Raw genomic sequence first — 27,814 nt, forward strand, 5'->3', positions numbered from 1 at the left:
TTACTGTTAACTATAATGGTTAATTATGAAAAGGGTGAATGCTAACATTTGCTGTTGTCTAATGGTAGCTAATGGTTAGCATTTGGACACTTCCTAGCTAACTGTTAATTATGAAGTGGGCAAATGTTTATGTTAACTGTTGCCTTATGGCAGCTAATGTACGATCAACTATCCTTTTTTTAACTTGAAATATGGTTTGATGCCCCTCCCAATTTTCACTTTCAATTGTGTTGGAAATCGCTTTGAAATTTTGTCAGATTTTCAACAGTTATTTAACTTACAACCTGGAAACAATCGAGCTTCCCACCCTGAGTGTGATGTAAGAGTCAAATGGCCAACAGTCAAGTTAATCCTGTTCTCAGTCCTCTCTCTCCCTTTCTCCCTGCTGTGTGATGACATTGCCAGAGGGCGTTGCCTCAAAAAGTTGCTGGTTAACCCATCCGGCCTTCAGGTGTGTTTTAATTATGAGTTTTAAAAACTGGCATCGCCGCCGCATGTCTTTGAGGTGAGAGCCTCCTCTGACCGATTGGGTCACATGATCTCTTCTCTTTCATTCAGAATGTTTATGTTAGTGTTTCCTGTATGTCATGTGTTGAATTATGAATATGCTGAGAATAATAAAAAACAACACAATGCTGGAGTACAGTGTCCTGTCTCTGTGAGTCATTACTTGGTGTTATATCCTGACAGCCTGGCCTGTCTTCCAGCCTCCTACTCTGTCTCTCTGTCGCCCTTTGTGTTGCTTTTAAGGGGGGAGAGTGTAATAAATGGGGCTGATAAACACTGTATGTCACTGCATGCATGGATGTTGTAAAATCCCCCCCACAAATATGACAGTTTGACACAGTGATGAGGAATGAGGAGAGCTCTCAGGACATAAATCATGTTCTTGGGAGCCTGCCTCAAGCTCCTGTTTCTTTGTTTAAAGAGGTTTCTCCTCTTTGTCGCGTACCCTGTCATCACAGCACGCAGCTTTACTGTCAACTGCTGAGGGTTTTTTCCCATCATATTTTCTATACAGTCTGTGGTTCCCACTGAAGGTAAAAATTAGAAACAGAGTGAGAGTGTGAACAACAATGTTTGAATTAAACCTGACATCTTGTAATTGGATTTGTGTTGTAGATATACGCATGGAGGAGTGCAGGGGATCAGGAGATTTAACACGTTGATTATGAAATCCACACAATAGTGGCCAAAAGTATGCGGACATCTAAACATCACACATGGTTTGAACTTTTGTGGTAATTTCTGTCATTCAAGGATGCCAAACGACATCTGGCAAAGGGACTGCAAATAGAAACGAGCCTTTGGCTACCTCTGGTATGTTTCCATATGTTTGATGTTGATTAATATGCATTGGCCTCAGTCAAAATACAGAATTGAAAATTGATATGCTGCTGCCCTTTATGATTTCTAGCCTGGCTGCAGGGATTTGCTACAAAATGGAGTTGTGTTTGGGGCCTGTCACTGTTCATACAAAACGCAAAAAATGTCATAGCATATTCCTTTTAAAATATATGTAGGCCAATGTATAAATCTTTTGTCCATGTTCTTTATTACTTTTGCAAATACAAAGCAAGGCTAGGACAAGCATTAAGGGGTTTCACGTAGCCGATCTAGTTTAATTATTATATTTTCCCTTCTGAAATAGGACACAATATGCTTTATTTGTCATGTAGCATACAACAGACCAGGACAAATGGAAGCTAAAAAGAAAAGGAAATTGGTAATAAGGAAGTAGGGTCCGTTATGTTACTTAAACAGTCATTAAAAGTTACTTTAAGATTCGCTGTTTGTTGTTTTGTTTTTGTTTTTTGCGAGAAAACTCGCAAAAACGGAAAACACAGAAATCGTAATTAATCGGAGCTTTGCGAGAGGTACTTGAACGCAGCACGTAAATCGGCTCTGTGTAAGCCGTTGGACTGTAGGTGACCGTCAGCGTCCCGTGAAGTTATCATCTCGAGTCTTCATTATCTCTTAAGCTGCAATGGCTGAAAAGAAAAATAGATCAAAAACAAAATGTTTTATCGTCACACGCGCACGTGTCCATCTTAAACTCATTTCCTGTCCGCCAGTCGCCGAAGCTCCAGTGGCGCAATCGGTTAGCGCGCGGTACTTATATGACAGTATACAGCAGAGCAATGCCGAGGTTGTGAGTTCGAGCCTCACCTGGAGCAGAGTTTTTAGACCACACTTGACCCCGTGACTTGCAGGTAAGGTCTTGGGAATCTCCTACTGCGCAATGAAGACGTCATACACTAATCCCCCATCTGGAGTAGTGGTGGATTATACATGCATATCCCTGTCAACAGGTGTGCCAAACTGACCTCTGTGATGTTCAGTTGTTGCACAAGAGAAAGTTAAATAGTCAGGGAAGATATTATGCTGGGCTATATTGTATTTTATTTTCATTTATCTCTATTTATACAAAAGTTCGCTTTGACATACAATATCTATTTACTTCAAGGGAATCCAGGTCGAGATGGGATAAGAGAAAATGTGAATAAAAAGGTTTCAAGGTGGAGATACAGACCACAAGCATACATCATGGCAAATAAGGGCACAAAAAACTTTATATCCTGCTTTTCTGAAATATTGAAGGACTTTTGTTTCACCCCATGCATTGAAAATACATAGTTTAAATGCTAAATATCTATTTTTTTGATGTGATTCAATAAGCCAACAACAAAGGTGAGGTGAGTTAATGGTTATACAAAGTGCTTTATTTGAGGTATAAAAAGACATTTGAAAAACATATAATCAAAACAAGATGTAAGGGGGGAAAAAGAGTACATTTTAATCAATAGATAAAAGATAAAGTAGAAATGTACTTATTTCATGGGTAACTCTGACAACGTTGATTTCATTAATTTAAGTTTCCTTTTTCAGTTTTTTAAATGAATGTTGGATTATTTTTCTCTGGAGTCATACACATACTGTAAATGTTACATCAACAACAACAACTAGAACAACAATAATAATATATTTTTTTTTCAGATTTATCTATACAGACACATCTTGCATTGTAATTATGTCTTGATAAAAACAAAAACAACAATGATAATAAACATCTGACAGATTGTTTCAGTTGCTATCACCGCCAGAACTATATTATTTTGTGGAGGGACACATAGTTATAAAAAAAGTGATAGAGTGATAGTAACATAAAGTAGTTACCGGTAAAAAGTAAAGTTATAATCTTCTTTTAATCAAGACATTAGTGATCTTGACAACTTTAGTCCACCTGCCTCAGTCCTCTTAGTTCAGCAGCGCCCCCTGACGGCTACCAGTTAGAACTGCGTCTCTGCTGTGACACCAGCTTTCCACCACTAGAGGGCGGTACAACTGCACCAGAGAGGGCTCGCGGAATCTGTAGCTCTGAACACATTTATAACTGTTAGGAAGTTTTTATTTTCCTCAAGAGGAAGAACTTGCATTAAGTCTATTTCATATGTATCTTATGGACTTAAAATATATATCTGTACAAATCTTTTTTGTGACATTTGAAATCAATTTTACTTCAGCTTACACACCTTCTTTAAACAGCTCGTGCATACAGCTCAATGTCTTTATGTTAAAATCTGTTACAGAAGAACCTAACCTTCAATCTTTTTTTTAACATGATTTATTTCACTGCTCACAACTGTTACATGTTTACCCTCTCTCTCCCTCTCTCTCTCTCTCTCTCTCTCTTTCTCTCTGTGTGTGCCTTTTTAAGCCCTTTAAAGCTGGGAATGAACAAGCAGAAGATTGCTGTAATGATGTGACCCAGATGTCCCGGGTGCAGATCCTCCAGGCTGAAAATGAGAGTGCAGATCAGGGCCTCGTACCTCCTGCCACCCCTCCTCTGCCCCTTCTGCCCGCCCTCCCCCGCCCGTCTCTCCCTCCCTCTCTGCTTCCTCTCTTTATCCAGTCTGGGACACAATCACAGAGAATTTCGCAGAAGAAAATATGTGTTTGTCTGTACGCCTGTAAGTGCAGATCATTTGAGGGAATGTTGTAGTGAGTGCATGTGTTGTCCGCGTATGTGTCTGTGTGTGTGTGTGTGCGTGTGTGTTTAAGCTCATCCAGATCCATGTAAACACAAGGGATCAGATTTAGGAGTGTGTGCCACTTGTTCTTGCTGCTCCGGATTAGACGTAACAGTTTTTTAATTTACTCTCCTCAGCTGCCTCCATAAGACGCTAAAGCCTCACATCACCCCACTAAAGACCCCCAACTCACCCCTCAACTCCCCCTCCCTTTCCCCTGCCTCCCCCCTTCTCCTCCTCACGCATCCCCTGAGGTGACCAGGTGGCTGAACAATCACACACACCACCCTGACGGTAGGCTCAGCGGGCCACTTTGCTCAATGAGAAGCTTGACAGTCAGAGCGGGACATGCATGTGTGTGTGTGGAAATGTGTGTGTGTGTGTGTGTGTGAGGGATTGAGGGGAAAGGGGGACAAAAGACGGAGAGTTTAATATTTGGGATAAGCTGTGATTGAACATCCTGATCAGAGCAGAATGATCAAATTCTGACAGTGATAATCCCCCATCTTGGAAAATTAAATACCACTCTGCTGCCGTCTCTGCTCACTCACACTCTCTTATCTGTCTGCAACATGCTCACACACACACACACACACACACACACACACACACACACACACACACACACACACAAACACGAACACGGTATTTAAACAGGGTCTTAATCTGACCTGGGTCTCATAACCCCGGTTGGTTCCTCAGGGAACTGTTCTGATATCTGATGAGTTTTTCATTAATAAGACACAAGTCTAATCCTGAGGGGAGAACACAAAATGACAACGGATAAGCCCCGCTTTCCCCCTCACACACACACATACACACACACACACACACACACACACACACACACACACACACAGCATAACTCTGACTATCTAGCTAAACATCTTTATACACACTTATACTCTTGTTTATGCTTTAATCCCCCCATCCCAGTTTTATTTCTTTGCATGTTTTTGTTATTTAAACATATAAAATATTATCTTAATGTATATATGTAAAATGACTATTCTTTTTAATGTTACATATTTTTGATATTTTCATGTATCTAATCTGTTTTGTTGATTTTTAATAAGCTGATTTTATAAGCCCGTAAACACAATAGTAAAGGGTTCAGGGGTCTTGAAAATAACCTGCTTGATTATGTCTTGCAGCTTAAGTGTTTAACCTTGTTCTGTAAGGGCACATTCAAAGGCATTCAAAGGGTTGACCTCGACTATACAGTACAGTAGTTGTGTGAAGGATTCACAAACAGAGCTTGAAGGAGAAAGACTGAGCCAAGGCAGAAGCATAAAAAAACTGCTGTTCCCTGAATGGCCATTCGAGGCTGTTTATAAAGTGAGTTAATCCCAGTAGGAACACAAAGTAAAAGGCCCAGTTTAGTGAAAATAAACATGACAGCAGTATGGGGTGGTTGTTTATGACTCACTCATTAAAATTATGTTAAGGCTTTAAGTGCTGCATAATTAAAGGCCTGGCCAGAGTGACAGATGGGCACTGCCAGCTGTCCTTGTGGCGTCACCTCAGCTAATATTAAGTCACAGAACTTCGGCTTTTGGGGATCCACCGTACCATTCAAATATGTCAAAACAAGATGGTGAAGGCCAAACTTTAAAACAGGGTAGGGATAGGGCTTGTCCTGAAAATAATGTTTTTTAACCTACCTTCAAAACCAACCAGCATCTGTTGTAAATGATAAGTGTGTCTTCTTCCTCTCTCAGCACCAATCTTCTGCGGAGTACCACAAGGCTCCATAATAGGCCCTATTGTATTTTCCTTAGAAATGCTTACTTTGGGCCCCATTTACAGAAAAAACGATGCATCTCCAACCAATTTTATGTGGACGACACCCTGCTGTACCTCAACCTTGTGATCCATTCGGTATTAACTCTGTTTTAAAGTGCATTTAAGTTGTGAAATCCTGGATGTTAAAAAACCTTCCATCAGCTGAGCCAGAATAAATCTGAGGCCCAAAATCTTTTACTCTCGTCTCGAGGCCAATCTCTTTTCTTTAGCCATTAATCCTCATTATGAAGACATGCCAAATGCTAGCTTATATATTTTTTTGTATTTTATAGGATGTTTGTGGCATTACTTGTATTAATCCACATTTTCTGCTGCGTTTACCTTTGATCTTTCCTATGGTGTTTTTATATTTTCCTGTAAAACACACTGATTTAAGCCTGTTTTTTTTATTGTGTTCTATAAATAAAATTACTTTACTGCTGATTCAATCATAAAGGCATTACATCAGCCCAAAACGTAACTCTGTAAAAGCAGAGTGGAGAAGCATATACTCTGGTATAGGAGTGAAGTTTACCCCCTCTCTTGTCAGTATTATACTAACCGTCTAGCTTGCAAAAACTGCTGTTGACCTTTTTTGACCTTTAAACCCGAAGTTTCTCCTATTTCCTGCTTTTTTTTTTGTTGTTTTAATTTTTTTTCTGTGCTATAATAATGTAGAAAAACATCCTACAGTGTGCTTGAGCTAAATGCTCCATGTCTGACTCCCTCAGCGGTTAGTACAGAAGAGATTATGGAGTAATAATTACCATCCCCTGTGACTGTCCTAGAAGTACGATCAGCAGAGGAGATCATTTCTTTTGACATATGCAGAAAAGGACCGTTTGTCTTCCTATAACACAGGGGTCAATGTTCATGTGTGGCAAACAAGCTGTAGCTGCATGTTAGAGACTAGATAAGGAGTAAAGAAATACACAATAAAGAGGACATTTTTGTAGCACACATGTGAGAACAGCATGTGAGTTTGACTGGGACTGTTTCAAGATCTTTTCAAGTCCTGGAGGGTAAAAACTATTGGCCCCAGAGATGCATATTTTAAAGAAAATGTGTCATCTTGCAAAATTAACAAATGTTAAGTTGTTAGGTTTGACAGAGTTTTGTGTCTTAAAGTTGGAGGGATCTAATGCAATCTAATGCTGCTACTCCTAAACCATAGAGGGGTAAATATTTGAAACATGAGTGTAAAGCTGACCGACTTTCAGTTTAGTTTAAATTCTGAACATTTATTTAATTTCACTCAAGTATAAATCCCTATATTTAGTTATTTTAATTTTTGAAGTGTGGGGCCTCAACAGTAAAGCTGATCCTTCAGTTTCTTAGCATCCTTGTCCTCAAACCTTCTATAGTTTTCTTCTGATGTGAGGAGATTTTTGTCATGATTAAGTTTTGAAATGTACAACTGTATATTCAAAGTATAGCCTAAAGAAAGTGATTAGCTCCTAGGTTGTGTTAAAATTGTTTAAACTGCACAATTGTAATTTCTGTCATGTGTTGCAGACTTTCACTGGAACATATTTGAGCACCAAACTTGTGTTGCGCTTGTTTTTGACTCCGGGGCATTCGTGCTTATATTAGTTGTAATTTCTTAACACATTAAGGATAAGGATCGTTAAATATTTCAATCTTAACTGTGCCACCCTTTTCGTTGTATTTATATGTAGAGTCTTGCTGAGAGATTGCCGTCAATTGACTCTCTCCGCGGTGTTGAGCTTGTTTATATCAACATCGACTCCGCCTATCCACAATAGCGTCGGCGTACGCCAAAATTAGTTACGAGTGTATTCTACAGATCCATTGCGTCACAGGACTTCGGCAATAGACCAATCGGAATGTAGCTTTGGACAGGGGCAGAGCTAATTGACAGATAAAGCAGCCAATCAGCAAACGTTTCGCCTAGATGTAGTGACCAATCAGCGAGCATATGCCAAAAATAACACCTCCTCTTGTTCAGCACCCAAAGTCGAAGGATAGCTCTGGCCTTTCAATTGAAGAAAGTGCTAGATTTGTCACCGTTGTATAATATAACCAATTCTCAGTGTCCATATTTGTTTTGGAACGGTCGGAATTGTCTTCGTTTAATGTGAGAGACAGAACTGGCGTCAAACATGCGTAAAAATCAACGCTGTCCAAGCAGGGAACCGCCGAGAAAGGAATTATCGCCGCTCTTCTGAGGCCAATTGCGATTATTTTTGTCAAATAAGGAAACATAACACAGCTAGCTGGCTAACGTTAGCTCCGTAGATAGCTAGGTTACCGACATATCTTCACACAGAAGCAGAATCCGGCAGGTAATCAAGATTGGATCTACATTCACAGCAGCAGGAAAACGTAAGTAGCATGCTAGTTTGTGCGCTAACGTCATTAGCTTGAGTTTGACAAGCGCTGGCTCCAACAGCAGCTAACTGTTCAGTTAACAGCTAACGTTAGCTCACATCAACACGCTAGCAGAGCAGGCCTTTACGTAGAGGGAGCAGTGTTAAGTGGAGGAGTTCAGCATGTGGTCACTGGATTGGTATTTAACACAGAAAAGCATTTCAGTGGTTTCATGCAACATAAATTGTGTTGTGCAATAACATTAGCGTACAAACGGACCAAAATAAAACCTGACCCTTCATCTGAAGTTTCAAAGTAACTTGGCTACAGCTAACGTTAGGCAAGACAATACTTAATAAAGCAAATTAAATTAATACTAATGTTAACAGTCAAACGACACGGTGGCCTCCAGTGCTTAGGCTGGAGCTAATCCAGCAATGTATAGGCTACACTAGCTGTAACCAGCTAATGACAGCTTAACGGACTTTGTCATATGGGTGTCAATGGTTAGCTATGTAATGCTAGCTTGGCAGTGTAATGGTATTTCTAAAGATTACTAATATTTAATCAACAACACAGTAACAAACGGCCATAGTTCCTGTTAATTGCAGTAAGTAGGCATGAAGCGAAAGTAATGGTCAGAGTTAACAGTCAATATGTGTCAATCAAAAAAACATACAGTGCCAGTTGATAGCTACTCTGAATCGGGGTTTATGGCCAAGTAGGTTTACACATACAAGGAATTTGTTTTGTTGTAATGGTGCAGAACAATTAACACAGAACTAGTATAAAAATCATCAAAGGACTTCAATAGAATAAGATAAAAAATAAGAATAAAAGATGAAGCAGCAATATGTATAATACAACATATGTACGACAGGTGTAATTAAGAACTGTACTGATGTGCATGATATTGGTGAGTGCAAACATCTTACTATGGAAGCCCTTTTAGTGGACATCCATCCATACATTATTTTTACTCCGTCTTCCTGTGATAACGAGTAATTTCCTGTCGTTTTCTCGAGATCTTGACTTATTTTTCTTGTTATCTATTTAATGTTTATTTTTATAGAGACAATTATGAAGCAAGTAAACTGATGCAACACACTACAGCATTTATAGCCTTGGCTAATTTGCAATGCCCGTCCCTAGATGGGCCTTTTAAAATACATAAAATGAACGACAAATACACAAGAGACAGTACGAAACAGACTCAACCATAAAACAGATAAAACAAAACAGGATACAACATATCCTACAATAAAACGTACTGTAAAACAGGAGGCACAAAATCATACATGACTACAAGACTCAGCCCTCTTCAAAAACTATCACGAGATAACAACGCGGCACCATATAAATGTTAGATGATCATAACTCAACATAACTATCCCCAGAGTTGTAAAAGCACAAAATGAACATAGAAACAGGCTATAGAAACAGAGATCTCGATATATATGTCGAAATATAATGTATGGATGCATGTCCACTAAGGGCTTCCGTAGCTTACAGAATAAAATATAGTATTATATATGTTGTGTTGTATCTGCAGTGACCTTAGAGGGTAATTTAACCACAAACTCCTGTTTTTACATGTTGTTTCGTTGTTGCACTTTAAATCAGTATGTACACATGCAATTTAATCTAAGTGGTTAACAAATATTGATGGCCGAAAGCTTGAAGGATGTTTATAACCTCCTGCCTTCTCCAAACACTTCACCGGTTCTGTACTGCTCAATAATGACCTGAAGTTTGTACTATTCACTGATACAATTACAAACCAAACAAATACTAAGCTACTCTCGCTTTAGTGTCAACTGTCGTGTTGTTTTGGTTGTTAACTTGTCAAGTACCGTGGCAGTTTTACACTCCCATGTTTGTGTTTCATGCCTCTAGTGATAGGTGGTGTAACCAAGTCAGCTGCACTGGGAGTCTGTTTTTTATAATATTTTCTGTACATATCATATTATATATTCTTGCCGGCTTTTCCAGGGAGGGGCCGGTCCATAACCACAGGGCTGCTCAGAATGAACACGGTTTGCCCAGACCATAAACAATCACTGTTGATAACTCTTAATTCCTCTTTAGATACGGACATACAGGCTTAAACGAGTGCATATTATCCACCATAGCTTACAGACTGTTATATAAATAATATGATGCATAGCCTAATGAAAGTTTCATGCTGTTTCAAGCTGATTTCTAAGATATTTTAGGAATCTATTGTGATGTTTCTGATATAATCAGTTAAATTAGTCATTCTTTGCATTGACCTATTATCATTTCTAGTAGTTTTTGCAAATATTTCAGTCGGACTTTCTGGAGGTGTTCATGTAAATAGGGCTTATTTCTCAGTTTGACTCGGCTCAAGCAAGATTCTGCCCAAGGCTGTCAAAATGACGAGGGTGACCCTTACTTTCCTTATTGATTAGAAGCCACCCACCCCTCATATCTCCTTATTCCAATTAAAAAAAATCAAGATTTAATTGTGAAGTGAAGCTCTTGACTTTCTTTGTGAAGATGGCCATGTGTTTGAGCACATCGACTTTGCTATCTGTCTTTATAACCCTTAGTTTGGGGATTTTATATCAGCTTAGATAATTGAGACACTGTAAAAAGCTGTACTATATTGCTGAGATTTGTCATCCAAGCCCTGGCTCATTGTAAACTCACATTTCATCATCAATATTGTATTGTGCAGAGTTGAAATTTAGCCTGTCAGCCGCCCTTCTCACCGTCTCCAGTACATCAGATAGCGATAAGGTGAGCAGGTGACTGGTATATGACATCACTCGGCGTTGAGACTGTGCAGTGCCGGCCAGATACGGGACGAGTTCAATAGCTGATAATCTTATCTGAGTCAGCAGTCGCTGTGTAAAGACTGAGGAGCAGATGAAACGCGGTGTCAGTGGGAGAAGGAGACAGTCAACGAGCTTATGTTAGAGTTTGAATCTAAAATCTCTTGTTGTAGCTGTGATGGAACTGTTGACAACACGAGCTGCTTTAAAAACATGCACACAGCTGTAGAGGACAGTCGTGATCCTCTGTGATAGTGAGGAAATCACTGTGGAGCAAATTAACTTCACTGCAGCGCTCTCATTTTCTTCGGGATAATTCACTTAGAACAAGAAGTGCATGTCATTGACATAAAAGCAGCCGTGTAACATTTACCCTTAGCCATGCAGATCCGTTTTGTCTGTGTTGAATTCATTGATGAGGTGCATACCTTTGCACCGCGCCAACAGGCCTGTATTTGCTATTAAAGGTGCGACCCTGGAGGAAGTTTAATGATATTTGAACTCAACATCCAAACAAGAACAAAAACTCTGCTCCTGTCTGAAGCTCAGCCCTCCAACCGCACTGCCAGGGACACAACTCTAGCAACTAAATAAAAACAAGCAATATGGCTGAAATCAGAGCGTCAGCTGCCCCAGGGTAAGTTAGCCCTTAATAGGGGAAGCAATTTTTTTTATGACATGTCGTGCTGTAGCTCCATTGCTAGTGGGCGAGGATGTTGATGAAGCAGAGTAGCCGGCAGGGGCAGAGGTCGGAGTACAGGGCACAAATGCAACCTGTTGGTATTTGGCCTGAATCGTGTTATGTGGCTTGATCCAAGCCGTATTGTATGTGGCCCAAATCAGAGTTCAGCCGACACAGAATAGATATCTATCGGATTGTGAGGAGATATACGCTGAATTTGATAAAGAATGCAGTAAATTAGGGACGAATACCCCAACGTTTCATAGTTGTAGCTTCGTACGTGAGTAGTGGTATTTATCATAAACACAAAGGGAGGCAATTGTTGATATATACTGATAGTTGAGGTGCAACTATCACCACTCAGTCCCCTGATGAAAAATGAATTGACAACTGTTTTAATTGTTGAAGTATTTTTTAAAATACTCATGACAACTAATCACATGTTACATCTTCTCACATGTGAATATTTTATCTTTTTTATCTTTTGTTTTGTGCAGAAAGTTCTGATATTGTTCTCAGATCTATTGAGAAGAAAACACTGTTATAATACGTAACACATTGAGAAGGAAACCCTTATACTGTCCCTTGATGTCTGTGCTACACACAGAAAAGCCGTAGTCAATCTTTATAACAAGTTATAAACACTTTGTGATGATTAACAGGCTGGGCTGGGTTCTTCTTGATGGTATCATAGCACCTCCATAATCTTAAAAGGAAGGAAGATTTAAAGGGGACATATTTTAGCTATGCAATCAATTTTCTATTTTTCTAATGTGTTTTTAAAACACGTTGGCAAAGTTTGTTTCGTTTTCAAAATTGTATACTTATTTTAATTTAATTATTTTTCTGAGCCTCTCCTTCCTCCTGAAACGATGTTTGCCATTAAAACGTTAGACCTTAGCCACGATTGGCTGACCGTGGAGTGACCGTGTAGCCCCTCCCCCACGATCCCACATGGGGGAGCGGCCGCACCGCACCGTCACTCCAGTGTTGTAGGAGGTAATGCAATGGTGAGTTGAAATCTTGACAACGACTTGACTACAAGCTCGTGCAAGAAGGCAGCCTGAGGTGGATGACGGTGAATGATGATTGGTCGATTTCAGCGAGAGTGAGGTTCTACGTAGAAACCTGCAGCTGTTCTGAACGGCCCATTTCAGAGGCGACCTTTTTAAAAATGTGATTCTGGAAAAACACGGAATTATGCAGTTTTCAATTTTTCACTGTGAACAGTAAACACTGAAAAATGTGACACCACACAGAATGTGAGAATATCCATTGAACAGATACGGCCCCTTTAAGGAGACTTCAGTCTGCACTGTAGTTGAGCTTTGTTTTAAACTGTGTTACCTTCAGAGCTGAAATGTATCGTCAATTAATGCATAAGTTGATCGATAAAACTCTGCAACAACTTTCATAATGGATTTCTTTCTGTAGTTGGTTAGTCAAGCCTCAAACTTTTTTGCGTTTCGGTGTTCTGAATCATTTTGGTCGGATAAGACGAGATGCCTTAAGATGAAAACTCTTCTCACATCTTGTGATGGACATTTTAAAAGTTTTAATAGGCTGAATAAATAATAACAGCAGGTGTATTTTAAATGAAAATATTCTTAATCTACATCTCTAATTTCCTCTCCCTTCATGTGCTTACATATCAGACTTTGAGAAAAGAAGTTGAAAGGTATGTTTGTGATTGTTGGTCACCACATTTGATGCTTTTGTCACTAAGCAAGGCCGAGATTTACAAACACAACCATAAGCCAAGTTTTGAAAACGCCCATACACCTGTCAAGTGTCACCTTTCATCCGTGAGCTTTATGTTAGCGTTTACTGTCATCTCAAAGCTGTGGCGTGAAAATCGTCTTGACTGTCAGAGGAGAAAAATGCACCAGGGCTAGTTGTTCTGGAGTGCATTGATCCAGGAGTTACACGGCCCACCTTGGAAGCTCTCCGCAGCAGATTAGTGCACAAAAGAGAGATGAAGAAATGGGAGGGTCAATAAAGTGTGTTGAAGTGCAGCATGTTGGATGTGTGCACCTTTGTTTTGTGTGTAATAAAAGAAACATAAAGAAGGGAGGCAAGGTCGGAGTTGTAGTGTAGTAAATGTTTAAATGGTGTCAGCAGTTCACATAAAAAGACAGATTAAAAAAATATATTAAGAAGGTGTTGCTTTAGAAGTCATTACCGTCACTACGGGATCAATTACACAACATGGCAAGAGTCCTAGCTGGCTTCCAAGTCCGTATTTCAAGACTGAAGACGTCATAACACTTCTACAAAGGCTGTACCCTTCCAGAGGCTTCCCCGAATGTGAAATGTGACCTGCAGTCCTCGTTCACTACCCTCTCTGGGTAGGCCCGTTTAATGGTGCATTCAGGTGGTCCTCGTTACCTCGTAAATATGGGAAAATATAACATGATGATGTTACAATTATCTGTTATTTCTCTTGTGGGTGTTCATCAATCACATGGCAATCACATGAACTGAACCAACGAGAAAAGCCACAGCAAAGTGTAAATGCTACAAATGGTTCCTTCAACTTACTTGGTTCATCGATTGCCAGTTGTGTGTCGTATGTTGACATGACTGTCACGCTGATATCACCACCTTGTCCATTGTTTAATGCCTGGCCCGCACTAAAAGCTGTTTCAAATCTTAACAGATGTTAAAAGATGTGAGAGACCCCACACATGACGATAATCACAGATTTAACTGTTTTTGAGGAAAACAACATGGCGGACGACGGAAGAATTGGTGATGATAGTTTTTGGAGTTTTTACTGAAAATTCAGGAAGAAAAAAACAAACTGTGGATGAAATGTGTACATGTTACTTTATGCTCCCCGTTTGCTGTTGTCGCCATGGCTGCGGTTGTTGTGCTTCCTTCTTCAATCAGCTTGCTCCCCCATTGGCTATTGTTTTTGTTCCACGTGACAATCCACAGACTGCGTGCTCGACTATCATCGAGGTTCACCCCACAGGATTGTAAATATTGAACATGTTTAATATTTGCGATTTGAAATCGGTGCGGCCACGGAAGTTATATCACTCTTAACATCCCTTACACCACAGGAAAATCTGGCAAGATAATCTTTAGAACCATCAAAAAAATCGGGACTTTGTTTTGGGGAATCAGGCCAAAATTTGGCTCAATTTTCTTGCAGTGCGTACCCCGCTTAAGGCAACTTCTGGTTGAAAAAATTTAACAATTTTGAGCTAAAAAAATTGACATAACTAGCCAAATGCTTTGTCAACTTGGTCTCTGTGGGTTAAGGGTCAGCACAGTGCTTAGGTCTAGAATAAATGGGACTAGTACAATATAAGTACAATAAACTATAATTAGTCACACTCCATTGTATCAAATTCTTTGTGTGTTGGGAGTTCATATTGAGGGATCATTCATATCCTTTGTGATACATTGATTTTGAATTATTCCCATGTAGTTGTTGTTGGCTATTTCATCACTAATCCATTATTTAGCCATGGGCATTTTGTTAGCCAATTTCTGTGGAGGAAAGACTCAATCTTGCCCCATCTATCCCTAGTGACTTATTTCTCTAACTACTCCAACGTAGTAAACAAATCCAGCGGCTGATTTATCTTTTGCACTCTCAAGCACCGTCGGCTTTACTCCGGTGGCAGAGCTGAACAGAAACACATTTACAGTGGAAGTACAAAGATGTATCAGATGTAGTCACCTCCTCCAAATGATGGTAGTATGAGTAAATGTGGAAGTCTTAAAAATGTGTTCTGATATTGTTTCAGTTTGAGGAAAGAACACGTCAATGCACCGCTCCTGTCTGACGGCACAGTCTGGATGTGAAAGTGCTGTGTCGACAAGCTAACACTCCTTTGGCACCGAAATTAGCGTGACGTTGCAGGTTTTTCAGACCTGAGAAGACCCGCTTATAGATGCGGATTGTCTGTTTTCCCATTGCTAGTAGAGTACCCTCCTGTTCGTGTCTTTTCTGCTGCATCACCGTCTGATGTCACAAATGCGCCCGAAACAGGGTTAGTAAACAGTGAAGATGTTACTGTGGTTAGGTCTTTATATCTATTACTTATTCAGTCTGTGTATCAAACTCAACGGCGACAAATTTGGAATGATGTGCGAGCGCTGCTCGAATTTGTAGCTGAGATGACGAGGAGTCGCAGAAGTTACAGACGGAGCATAGCATCACGGAAAGGGGTAGGAGATTAGCGTATTTACACAGGTTTTGTGTTCCCATCAATGCCAATCGGAGCCGAGGCAATAATTACCCGGGTCTACCGCAGAGTCATTTGACCCGGGTCTGAATGCCAGTTGTAACCTTTCCCATTAAGCAAAAAAAACGAGTGTAAGCGTGTTTTTTGACCAGTGGTAAAGCGGCTTTACTAAACCAATAGAAAATACTTGGTAGCTCCATCGTTCCTTGCCTTATAATCAGAACTAATGCATCATTTTATAGAAACTGGAAACACATGATACTGTTAAAGTGGGATTTTGGCAAAGAAATGTTTTTGGCACCAAGTTAGCAAGAGATCAATGGGATGGCGTCTCACTGTTAGCTCTGTAGAAACAAAAGACCTTTGTTGACAAACATCTCAAAATGTGACAAAAACAAAAATTATGGATATCCAGGGAAATTTACTTTATGGAGCAGACGTGGTTTTTACCTTTTTTTTGGAGCATCTTCTAGCAGTTATAAGAGAGCGCAAAGTTCATTGACCTTGGAGAGGCTAAATTGAATTAACCTGAGGCTAGTTGTCTGGAGAAGCTAGCACTGCAGGCTGGATAGGTTGCTTGGCTAATGTTTGCAAACAGACTAGTTAGATTATTATCTGCAGTTAAACCTGCTTCCTGTCTCAGTCTCAACTAATAGGTTCAGGAAACTTGGGATTAAAAACATCTAAGGAGTATTTAAAGCGAGGAAAAACAGATGGGTTAGCTAACATGTAAGCTAAGAAACAGTTTCCATAACTTTGTTTAATATGTCAGGGTCAAGTTAACCACTTTGTCCCCTCTTAGGGCGCCTGTTTTTGCTCAGTTGTTTTCCCCACCGTGGAAACGGTTATTCACTAGAGCAACACTGAGCCGATTTGAAATGTGTGTGTGAAAAGAGCCTAGAAAAACACTTGAGATGTCTTAAGTGACATCTAAACATTAGGTCTTTGGGTAAAAAAACAAACTGTAATCAAACTCAAATCAAGTAATCAACGTCCTGATCTGTTGTTTCTACAATTATCTCATCAGGAGTGAACCCACAGGATGAGTCCTATTATATTTCAACATATTTATTGATAGCGATAGTGCTGGAGCGGTGCATTAACCTTGCTTCCAGGATAGCATTAACTGCTGTGTGTGAGTGTGCCTGCTCTGAGAGCAGCACTCAGGCTCTCTGCAGCATTATGTAATCCCCGACCTTCCACTTCCCTCTTCGTAGCCAGCGGTTTTTTGGCAGACATGTGCGTCTTCGTATGAGGGGGTGTGTTGGTTTCGACCTGTGGTCACAGCACGGGTGACAGCAGTTTTGAGGGGGTTAAGTGGTTGAGAGTTCCTGGTTTCAGTCTGATGTCTCAATGACGATATTTTCTGGGATTTTCTGTGTGTTTTTTTGTTGTTGTCGTCGATAGTAGTCTATGTAGCCGGAGAAATCTCATAGTATCTGCATGTGTTCTCGCAGTCTGCATGTCTCCTTTCAGGGTCTGGCTGCTGCGACTGCTTTAATGGATGGATGATGCAACTCCCCTTTCCTCTCTCTGCCAGGCGGGGTGCGTGTGTGTGTGCGTGTGTGTGTGTGTGTGTGTATGTGTGTGTGAGAGGGAGACATAGAGAGGGGGATGTCGCTGAATGAAGCTTAGCCTGGATGTTTGCCCTGCAGGGTGGGTGGTTGCTAGGCAATGGCAGTGTGTTTGTTTTATTTTTAGAGAGAATCACTGCTGGTGAACATAGCTGATTTCTCCTTTCTCTCACACACGTATGTGAACACGCTCTTATACCATACATGAACATATGTGCTAATTCTGAGAGGCTGTAGCTGCCTGTAAGAGCTCGATAGAGGGAATTCTGTTGGTACAATCGCACAGTAGAAAGCAATAGAAATGTGAATGGTGTGGCCCACTGCCCCACCCTGGACATGAAATCTAAACCGACCGGGCGTATTTATAGAGCTCCTTTTTCTCGCACATAGACTATGACACTGCACACTACACACACACACACACACACACACACACACACACACACACACACACACACGTTCCTCTGAAACCAGCTGTAGTCACTCCTTGCATGTACCAGCCTTTTTTGGGCACATGCCTGACATGCCGTGTGTGCGCTCATATGGGAGCTAATGCAGAGTGAGCAATCAATATGTTGAAAAAAAAAGAGAGGATGCCAGAGCGCTGTCAATTTGTATTGCTTTTTATTGATCTCAAGATTTCATGAGCGCTATACCAACCAAGCAATACAGACTGTAAGTAGCTCCATACTGCAGCAGTAGCTGACATTAAGGTCAGAATGGATTGGTGTTATGGGAAATAAAGCGCAGGTCATAAATGCCAGACGTAGTTTTCAGTGAGTTAGAATGTAAAGGAACAGTGGCCAGTGTGAGGACTCGGAGGTTCAGCTAACATGTTCAGGTACAGTTGTTAGTATGTTACAAATAATACAAAAATGTCTGACATGATAACCACATTTTTTATAGGAATAGTCCGTCAATTTCTGGTGCCTGTTCATTCTGTAGTTAGTCTTGTTTCATGTTTCCTTTGAACTACAGGACATATCAGGGGCTTTTTGATCAGCAAATTAAAACAGAATGATTATTATGTAAAGTAATGTTTACCTATTAAAGCTCTTGCAAAAGACTCTCGCTCAAGTTCAATACTCCCACAAATGATTGTGTCAACTTAATCCAGGTAGAGTTACTTTAAACTGTTATCCAGATGCACAATATGATATGATACACGATACGATACACGATACGATGCGATAAGATACACCTTACATACGGTACAATACACCATATACGATACATGATACGATACACGATACAATACGATACGATACACGATACGATACACGATACGATACATGATACCATGCGATAACATACACGTTACATACGGTACAATACACCATATATACGATACACGATACAATACGATACGATACACGTTATGATACACGATACGATGCGCGGTACGATACATGATACGATACACGATACGATGCGATACACGATACGATACATAACAGGATACATGATACGATACATTACACAATACGATGCAATAAGATACACGATACGATACACGATACGATACGATACAATATACTTTTCTTGTGCCCATGGAGAAATGTGTCTTGGGGCAATCAGAGAGTTGCACTAACACAGTGCAGAACTGTCCAGCAAAAAAGTTGAACTGGCTCTGTTTTATCAAATTAATTACATATTCAGTTTGTTACAGAGTGCAGTTTGGTAACAGGTCATTGTCTTTGTTTATTTGTCTTTATATTCCACCTCATTTTGATATTTATTTTTACTTGAATCTGCTCACCTTGCCTCCCTTCAGTTGTCTTTTCCCTTCACTACGCCTGTGGTCTTTTTCTGCACATAACACCTGTCCCTGTGTCTGTCTGTGTCTCTCTCCCTGCATGTGTTTTTCTTCATCAGTAGAATGTTTTTTAACATCCCTGAAAAACTCAACTTGCTTTGGAAACTTGAGGTAGCATGTCAAAATGATTAAACCAAAGTTGTACAGAATGTCATCGGCACCACTTAACAAGCTTTAAAAACAGCGGCTTAAGTAGTTCTATATTAAACAGGAGCGGCTGCATCTCAGTGCATTCACAGTAGGGACGAAGCAGAGGACATCTTTCTGTCTCTCTCTGTTTTGCTGCAGAGCATGCATGGTGACCTTTCTCGCCACAGGTACATGAGAGAGCACGTGAAGACTGTCATTCAAGTAATTGCCCGCAGATGGTGTTTAATATGAATAATAATAATAATTTTAAAAAATTGCGTAGCTTAAATTGGTGCCAAATATACTTTGTCGGCCGTAAATAAACCTGGGCGGCCCACTCTGGTAAAGTGGCTGTGTGGGAAACACTGCAGTTAACTAATAGTATTAGTTAGCTTGTGTGCAGAGTGAAAGAGGCTCTGTGTGCTCAAACAAGCTTTAAGGCTGCAGTGTAATCCTCCCCTCTGGTTGCTCCTCTGCTATCTTTGTCCTGTTGTTTGGATCTCTGGCTCTCACCGTCCATTGAGTAATTAAAAGCACTCTGAATTCATGGTTTGAAGCAGCCTACTGAACTACTGACACCAAAAACTGGTGATTTACAGAGGGGTTTAAAGTACTAAGGATGTTGTTAATGACAAAAGAATATTATGTGATCTATTAAAGGTCAGATAAAATCTGCTTCACTCATTTTAGAGTGTAACTCCAACTGTGTTAGATTATCCTCTGTCCCTTTGCTAGTAATGGTGAAAAAGTTTAATTTCTATGTTTCTGTCTCCTCTCTCCTTCGTTCATCTCCAGCTGTAGGCAGCAATGGGTGCATTCCTGGACAAGCCGAAGACGGAGAAGCATAGTGCCCACGGGGATGGAAACGGACTGCGCTATGGCCTGAGCTCCATGCAGGGCTGGCGGGTGGAGATGGAGGACGCCCACACAGCTGTTGTGGGCCTCCCCCATGGACTCACCGACTGGTCCTTCTTTGCTGTCTACGACGGCCACGCAGGCTCCCGGGTGGCCAACTACTGCTCCGGCCACTTGCTGGAACACATCCTGTCAGGAGGAGTCGACTTCAGTTCAGGACCCAGCTCCGTGGAGGGCGTGAAGGACGGCATTCGCTCGGGCTTCCTGAACATTGACGAGTACATGCGCAGCTTCGCCGACCTGCGGCAGGGCCTGGACCGCAGCGGATCGACGGCCGTGTGCGTGTTGCTCAGCCCGACCCACCTCTACTTCATTAACTGCGGCGACTCGAGAGCCGTTCTGAGTCGAGACGGCAAGGTGGGCTTCTCCACCCAGGACCACAAGCCCTGCAACCCCCGCGAAAAGGAGCGCATCCAGAACGCTGGCGGCTCAGTCATGATCCAGAGGGTAAACGGCTCCCTGGCTGTGTCCCGGGCCCTGGGGGACTACGACTACAAATGTGTGGATGGTAAGGGCCCCACGGAGCAGCTGGTGAGCCCTGAGCCCGAGGTGTGTGTGTTGGAGCGGGCGGCCGAAGGAGACGAGTTTGTGGTGCTGGCGTGTGATGGAATCTGGGACGTCATGTCCAACGACGAGCTGTGTGAGTTTGTGCGCTCACGGCTCCTGGTGTGTGATGACCTGGAGAAGGTGTGTAACTCAGTGGTGGACACCTGTTTGCACAAGGTAAGATTTTTATTCATTATATATGATGAACATTTGAGTGTATAAATACAGTTACCTGCCTTTTAGGTGTGTCTTATTTTTACAGCATTTAGGACATTAATACTTTTATTACTAAATACTAAAGTTTGCATGTTTTTGGTTTTTAATTAAAGGAGCAGTTCGCTCCAGGAAAAAGCCACTGTCACTTAAAGCTGGTGTTCTCTGTAATCAATAGAAGCAATAATATTAGAAATTTGCGCCACAGCTGTGGAGAAAGTTGTACAAACAGCTCGTGGCTTCGCCCATTCTACATTCCTACAACACCCAGCGTGCATTGCGCTCCTCTCTCTGAAAGGAACGGCCCAGCGAGAGACGCTGGAGTGACATGCTACCGTTTAGCTGCAGGCAATGGCTCAGAGCGGGACAGAATCCGAAACACGATGACAATATACCGGTGGATCGTCTAAAAAATCTTCGTGTCTGCAGTCTACATTTCAAACCTGACGATTTAGAACGAGACATGACATTGGAGGCGGGCGTCCTAGATTGATGAAGTGTAGTTTAGCGAGCTCCCTGGCCTCCGCCAGGGCCCACTGGAGAAGCGGATAGCGTCCTCCAAAGGAACAGAGCACAAATTGCATATTTTTCTACCATAATGGCATTCGCTCCCCATAATAGCATGACAGGACTGAGGTTAAAAATCGGCGAACTGGCCCTTTAAGATACTATATAAAACTCCTATTCGCTTGATTATTGTGCAAATTAATTTCTCATCAGTTCATAGAACCAAAGCTGCTTGTGTATTCTCATTAAGGATATAAATCTATATACAAAATTAAACCTGAATATACTGAAATAGATTGATGACACTACAGAAAAAGGCTGTTTGTTTAATAAAAGTTAACATCTCACTGAGAGAGATGAGATAAATCAGACAATGAATAATGCATTACTGCTTTCTACTTCCTGTCCCGTCCCGGTCCATTGGCCGTCTAAGTTATTGATCTGAGAATAAGCAAGACTCCCTCTTCGCCTTAGCTGAACCCACCCACGAGTCCACATCTTGGACTTTTGCCTTCCATGTCCCGCCTGCTTTGTGTCTGGAATACTCCAAGAACCAGCAAGTGCACAGCAGCCTAGTTATTTTTACCTTACTGGATGGGTTATCTCAAGTAACAGCAACACGCAGCTATAAATCTGCTCTGCTGCCGCTGCCTTTTGTCATGTATGTGACACTGTACGTTATGCAGGGAGGGAAAGTATGAAATGTGATTTTAGTAAACTCCAGCTCTGCAAAGGGGTGGAAAAACCGAGTATTGACCCTATTCTGTTTTCTAAAATGTAAAATTCTCACTTCTAAATATAAATTGATCGCACTCCTCCACACAGCTGCCTCTATGTCTTTACGTCACAGCTGCCAAAACGGCTCGGCCCCATCTGCCTTATAACTGTCCTAAATCTTACCACATTAGCTTTAAAGATAGTCTATACATTTTGGATTGCATATTTACAACGCATAGAATCAAAAATAATCAGGATACTATGCCCGTATGGCTGTGTTCACGGTTTCCATGGACACAGTAAACAAACCAAGCTGCACGGACTGTTTAAAAATTTGAATTATCCCAACGAACTTTCAGTATGTATGGCAAGAGTGTGCCAGCAGTCTTCTTCCTCCCTGTCTTCTCTGGCACATTGCTAAATGTGGGGTAAGCCCTTTTTACACTGCCAGATCAAGGCGGGATTGTTACGCCTCTGTTACGTTCCATCTTCTATGTAAAACGCACAGAGGCGTAATGGTGGGGCGAAGTCGCTCCCCATCTGAGCCGGCATCGGACGTAGTAACAGAGGTGTAGCAGAAGCAAAATGCTGTGTGTAAACATCGGAGTCAGCTCTCAATGTTTGTTTACACCTCGCGCATGTTTTACTTCCGCAACGCCGGAACACTACACTTGGGTGGCTTAACGCCGGCAGTGCTTGGCCCAATGTAGAATGGCAAAGGCTGCATGATGGCGGAGCTTCGTTACGGCACTGAGGCGGAACTGCAGTGTAAAAGGGCTAGTAGCTCAGTCTGTAGGGACTTGGCTTGGGAACCAGAGGGTGGCTGGTTCAAAACCCGGTACGGACCAACCATGGAATTGGGACTGAAGAAGTGCCACTTCCTTGTGCCCTTGAGCAAGGCACCGAATCCCCAACTGCTTGGGGTACATGTCCATGTGCAGCCCCCTCGCTCTGACATCGCTCCATTAGTGCATGTCCATAGGGTTCTGTTTGTGCATGTGTGTCGCATGTTTGTACTAACAGAGTGAAAACATTGAATTTCCCCTCTGGGATTAATAAAGAATACCGTCTTCTTCTTAAAAAACGTAAATGTAGATTTGTAAAATAATGTCAAACCAACGAGAACAAAATGGGAACCTCTCTATTAAAAAAGTTGCTCCAAAGTGCCTGTAGAGGTCTAAAGCTCCACAGGTAGCGTTTATTTTTAGTGAGCACCTGCTGCTCCTTATCTGTTGAGTTAATGTGTTAAAATGACCCCTGAGTAAATCTGACCAACACCAGTTTTGGCTGGTATATCAGCTGGTAATTGACATGAAATCAAAGTATCAGAAAAGATCTCTCTCTTGTGTGACCAAAGAGAAGCAAAATAACCTGCCCTGTACTTTTCTTGGTATACAGCCTTATTTTACCTTCCTGCTGTTGTCAAGTGACGCAGGTTTTTCAGACGCGCTAATGAATTCGATTGTCTCTTCTCCCATTGCCAGTGGAGTATACTCCTTTCGGTCTGATGTCACAAATGTGCCGGAAACAGAGGCGAACAAACTTCCTCTCGGATCAGAAGAAGCTCTCCCACCTCGCTGTCTTGCCAGTGTTGTCTTGCACGAAACAAAGAACTAATTCGCCGTTTCATGTTCTTCCGTATTTGCACGACAGCGGCCGGAATTTCAATGTGCCTCACAGCATCGTGCCGGAATGCCGATTGTAGCCTTTTCCACTAAACAAAACAGCCGAGTGTTAGCAGGTTTTTTGACCAGTGGGAAAGTGGCTTAAAAGAATTTCCAGTTTACCCTTTGACTGTTTGTTAGAAAGAATCTGGTGAGTTCATACTGTACATATCACAATACAGGAGTCACAATCTTCTATATTTTGATATATTGCAATACAGCTCAAGCCAAGACAAAGAGTAACAGCCCCAGCATGCTTGTGTTGTACTTTTGAAACTGACTGCTGGCTTGTTGCCCTTTTGTATTGACTTAACTTACAATAATGTAGAGCATTATGACTGCCTAGCTGCCCACTGATATTTAAGGTTAAGATACAGTCTCGGTCAGGCAATCAATAACTAAGAAATATACCTTATATATATATATATATATCATAGATTTGACATGTTTTATGGTACTCATCGTTTATCCTCTGCACTCCTCCATAAATATCTGTTTGTTGTTTTGTGGGTCGCAAATTTTGCATTACTTTGTACAACACTGTGTTGTAGAATAATAAATCGATGAACCTTGAACCTGTTTGTTCTCTCTCTGCCCGTCCTCGTTCCTGCAGGGGAGCAGGGACAATATGAGCGTGGTGCTGGTGTGTTTACCCGGAGCTCCCAAGATCTCAGAGGAGGCCGTGAAGAAAGAGGAGGAATTGGATAAATACCTGGAGATCCGTGTTGAGGGTCAGCACACGCAGCACACGTGCACACCTCTACACATACAGCCATATTATACTGAGAGTGTATTTATAGTGATTTTAAATGGGACACAGTCAGATTTAAGGTGAAGTTTTTTAAAGGAACAACATTTGACCTTTCAGATTTTTTTCTACTACATGAATGATTGAAACTAACCCTGGATGATTTGCTGAGTGTTTTGTTCCCATCCACCTTTCGACAGCAGCCACATACTGTGCTCAGTTTCTGTGTACATAACCAGAACAAAATAAACATTCTTTAGGTAGTACAAATATTTGAAATCAGTGTGCTGCAAATGGTAAACAGTGGTGTATCTGATTTTTCCACCACTATGGCCGATTTCTCAGCCTCAGCTTCAGGTGGTAAACCTTGGTGTGAAGTATATTATGACCTTGCAAGACACCTTTTTTTTTCTCTTTGTGTTCGTGTGCAGAGCTACTGGGAAACTGTGGGGAGGCGGGAGTCCCTGACCTGGTTTCTGTCCTGAGGAGCATCGCCACAGAGAACATCCCCAACCTTCCACCTGGCGGAGGCCTGGCCAGCAAGTAAATACACAACCAGGAACAAGATTTAAACACACACAGGAAAAATCCCTTTACATATTATTGGACTTCATTTTTTTTTTATGGCTAAGAAACTTGTAGAATTCACGACTTACCACTAGATTATTGCGTTTAAATGGTCACACGAGTAATTTTTCTTCGTAACATTTTAAAGAAACAAGCTTTACGAAGAGCTTTAAGAAGAACCACGAGACAGTTAACCTATTTTTTATTTTAGTTATATTCACCTTTTTAGTGATAAAGCTCTTATAGGAAAATTACCAGCTTACCTAACTGATCTTATTCAATTATCAGACGCGCTCTTCAAACCAGCTACTGTTACATGTTCCTCGAGTTAGGACAGAACTAGGAAACAACACCTTCTTGAATTAGATGAAGCTTTGCCTTTTGGGCATTTTAGAAACTTGATTTTGAAAACCTCCCAACCTCCATTTGTAACTGATTTATATCAGATAAGATAAGATAAGATAATCCTTTATTCGTCCCACAACGGGGAAATTTACAGTGTTACCGCAGCAAAGTGGATAGTGCAACATAACAATAAAGGGCATATAAAAATAAGTAAACAAGTGTATCCTAAAGAATACGTTCAGAACTAATAAGATAATATGCAACAAACCAAATGAAAAACTAAGTCAGCAATTGTACAGCATTAATGAATGAACAAATGGACCACCTGATGTAATAATATTAGGGGCTTAAAAATGAACTATCGGATATCGGCCAACGCGCCGATATCCGCCGATATATTAAAGATAAAATAATGGGCTGCTGCATACTTGATTAAATGGAAGTTTTTTAAAAGTGTCCGAAATAGAAAGCAAAACTGCTATTTGCAATGACTGCTCAGCTTCGGTGATGCGAGGAGGAGCCAAGGCAAAGTCTTTCAACACTACGAACTTGATTAACCATCTCAAGACCCGTCACCCCGACCGTTGTAACAAATGTGATAAGAGTATCACCATTATACTGTACGCTAATTCCAATACAGAAGAGAGTTGATGATCTCTGCAATTAGGTGTGCGGGAAAAAAATAGCGGTATTGGTAATCGGCTAAATGAGTTGTAAAATATCAGCATATCGGATATCGGCAAAAAATCCAATATCGTGCATCCCTAAATAATATAAGAGAAGTATTGCACATGTTGAGAAGTGAGATAGTGAGATATTTTTGCACACTTTAGGCTATATTTAATACACAACATTTTACTTTATCTTTTAATTGTCTTAACTTTAATGTCAGAATATGTCCCCTGTGTCGTCTGCTTCTTCAGGTGCTTTGTCATTTTAATTGTTTCTGTATTAACTCGGTATCATTGTAAATGAGGGTTGCCCCGCAATGATCTCTCGAGTATAAATAAAGGTTGGTTAATTGATTGATATTTTATATTCATCCATGCATATTTCTCATGGACCTTTGAGTATGTTTGAAAAAACTTTTTAACTGTCACAACTGAATTTATTTCATTTTCATGACCTCTTTGTTTAAGAGATAACTTTAATCGACCTTATTCTCAATTATTCTCAATACAAAACCTATACCAAAAGCTCCCACACAATATAATAAACTAAATAAGTACATAGCATAAAATTAGTGTTTTTATTTTACAACTTGCAGAAGCAACTGAACAATCATCAATTTGTTTATTAAGTGTGCATCACAATTAGCAGATGGCACTGTCACACAGAGCTGAAACAATTAGATGTTTAAAATGTTTACGTTTTTTCAAGCCAAAAGCACAAAGATCCTCCAGGTCCAGCTTCTCAAATGTGAGATTTCCAGCTTTCTCTGATGTTACTTTTGGGTTTGGGTCAGTGGTTCAGACTAAACAGGCAATATTAAGGAGTCACCTTGTGCTCTGATCAGCGTCTTTCAGTTTTTGGATGGTTCATAGATAATGTAGACGGTGGTTATTTGCAGCTTTAGTGCCAACATGCACTTTAAAAACTTCCACACTCGCAGATAACAATCCACAAAACACTCTAATGTACACATCCACATAGAGATACAGTAGTCCCTTTTACGCATGAAAACCGGATACTCAGGTATTGACTCAGTTGCTGTCTTGGCTCCATTAAAATGTGAATCAATATACATTTGCAGAGAATGAACAGACTGTTTGTATTAAGCGGGGAGTCGCTCTCTTCTCTAAGCAGCCGGCTGTGTGTGTTTGTGTGTTTGCAGACGGAGCGTGATCGAGGCCATGTACAACAAGCTGAACCCTCACAGAGAAGAGGAAGGGGTGAGTTGATCGCTCTCTGAACCCCTCATCTCTCCAACCTTTCAGCCCGCCCCACCCTTCCTCTACATGACCTCATAAACACACACACACACACACACACACACCAGCCCAGACAAGGACACTCGTGTGTGTGTTTGTGTGAGAGTTTAGTGTGAAAGCAGGTGGAGGATAGACTTAACAGAATAACCTTGGCAAGCTGATGAAACTCAATTGATGCATTCCTTGTTAAAAGGCATTGAAACCCGGCACGGTCACATTCAATTATATGTTTATCATTGAAATTAGATGTTCTGTACGACCTCAATATTCCTGTGCACCTCCTAAGCAGTGAATGTACTTCCTTAGACCAAAG

At 41.0% G+C, this 27,814-nt stretch overlaps 1 protein-coding gene and 1 non-coding gene across 3 annotated transcripts in view; both read left to right on the top strand.

Annotated features, from left to right (window-relative positions):
• Positions 1-2,083: 2,083 nt before the first annotated feature.
• Positions 2,084-2,177, top strand: trnai-uau (transfer RNA isoleucine (anticodon UAU)). Its single transcript has 2 exons — positions 2,084-2,121; positions 2,142-2,177. It is a non-coding gene; the product is annotated as a tRNA-Ile (tRNA).
• Positions 2,178-7,801: 5,624 nt separating this feature from the next.
• Positions 7,802-27,814, top strand: part of ppm1bb (protein phosphatase, Mg2+/Mn2+ dependent, 1Bb) — a 28,116-nt gene continuing 8,103 nt past the window's right edge. For both annotated transcript variants that reach the window (XM_069664193.1, XM_069664192.1), the window contains exons 1-5: positions 7,802-8,162; positions 20,144-20,986; positions 24,524-24,641; positions 25,090-25,201; positions 27,405-27,462. In XM_069664193.1, the coding sequence (XP_069520294.1) occupies positions 20,156-20,986; positions 24,524-24,641; positions 25,090-25,201; positions 27,405-27,462 (1,119 nt within the window). In that variant the 5' untranslated portion in view covers positions 7,802-8,162; positions 20,144-20,155. The remainder of the gene's footprint in view (positions 8,163-20,143; positions 20,987-24,523; positions 24,642-25,089; positions 25,202-27,404; positions 27,463-27,814) is intronic.

The sequence above is a fragment of the Semicossyphus pulcher genome, unplaced genomic scaffold, assembly GCF_022749685.1.
Source record: "Semicossyphus pulcher isolate SPU_LCO1_2020_fin unplaced genomic scaffold, fSemPul1.0.p SCAF_16, whole genome shotgun sequence".
Taxonomy (NCBI): domain Eukaryota; kingdom Metazoa; phylum Chordata; class Actinopteri; order Labriformes; family Labridae; genus Semicossyphus; species Semicossyphus pulcher.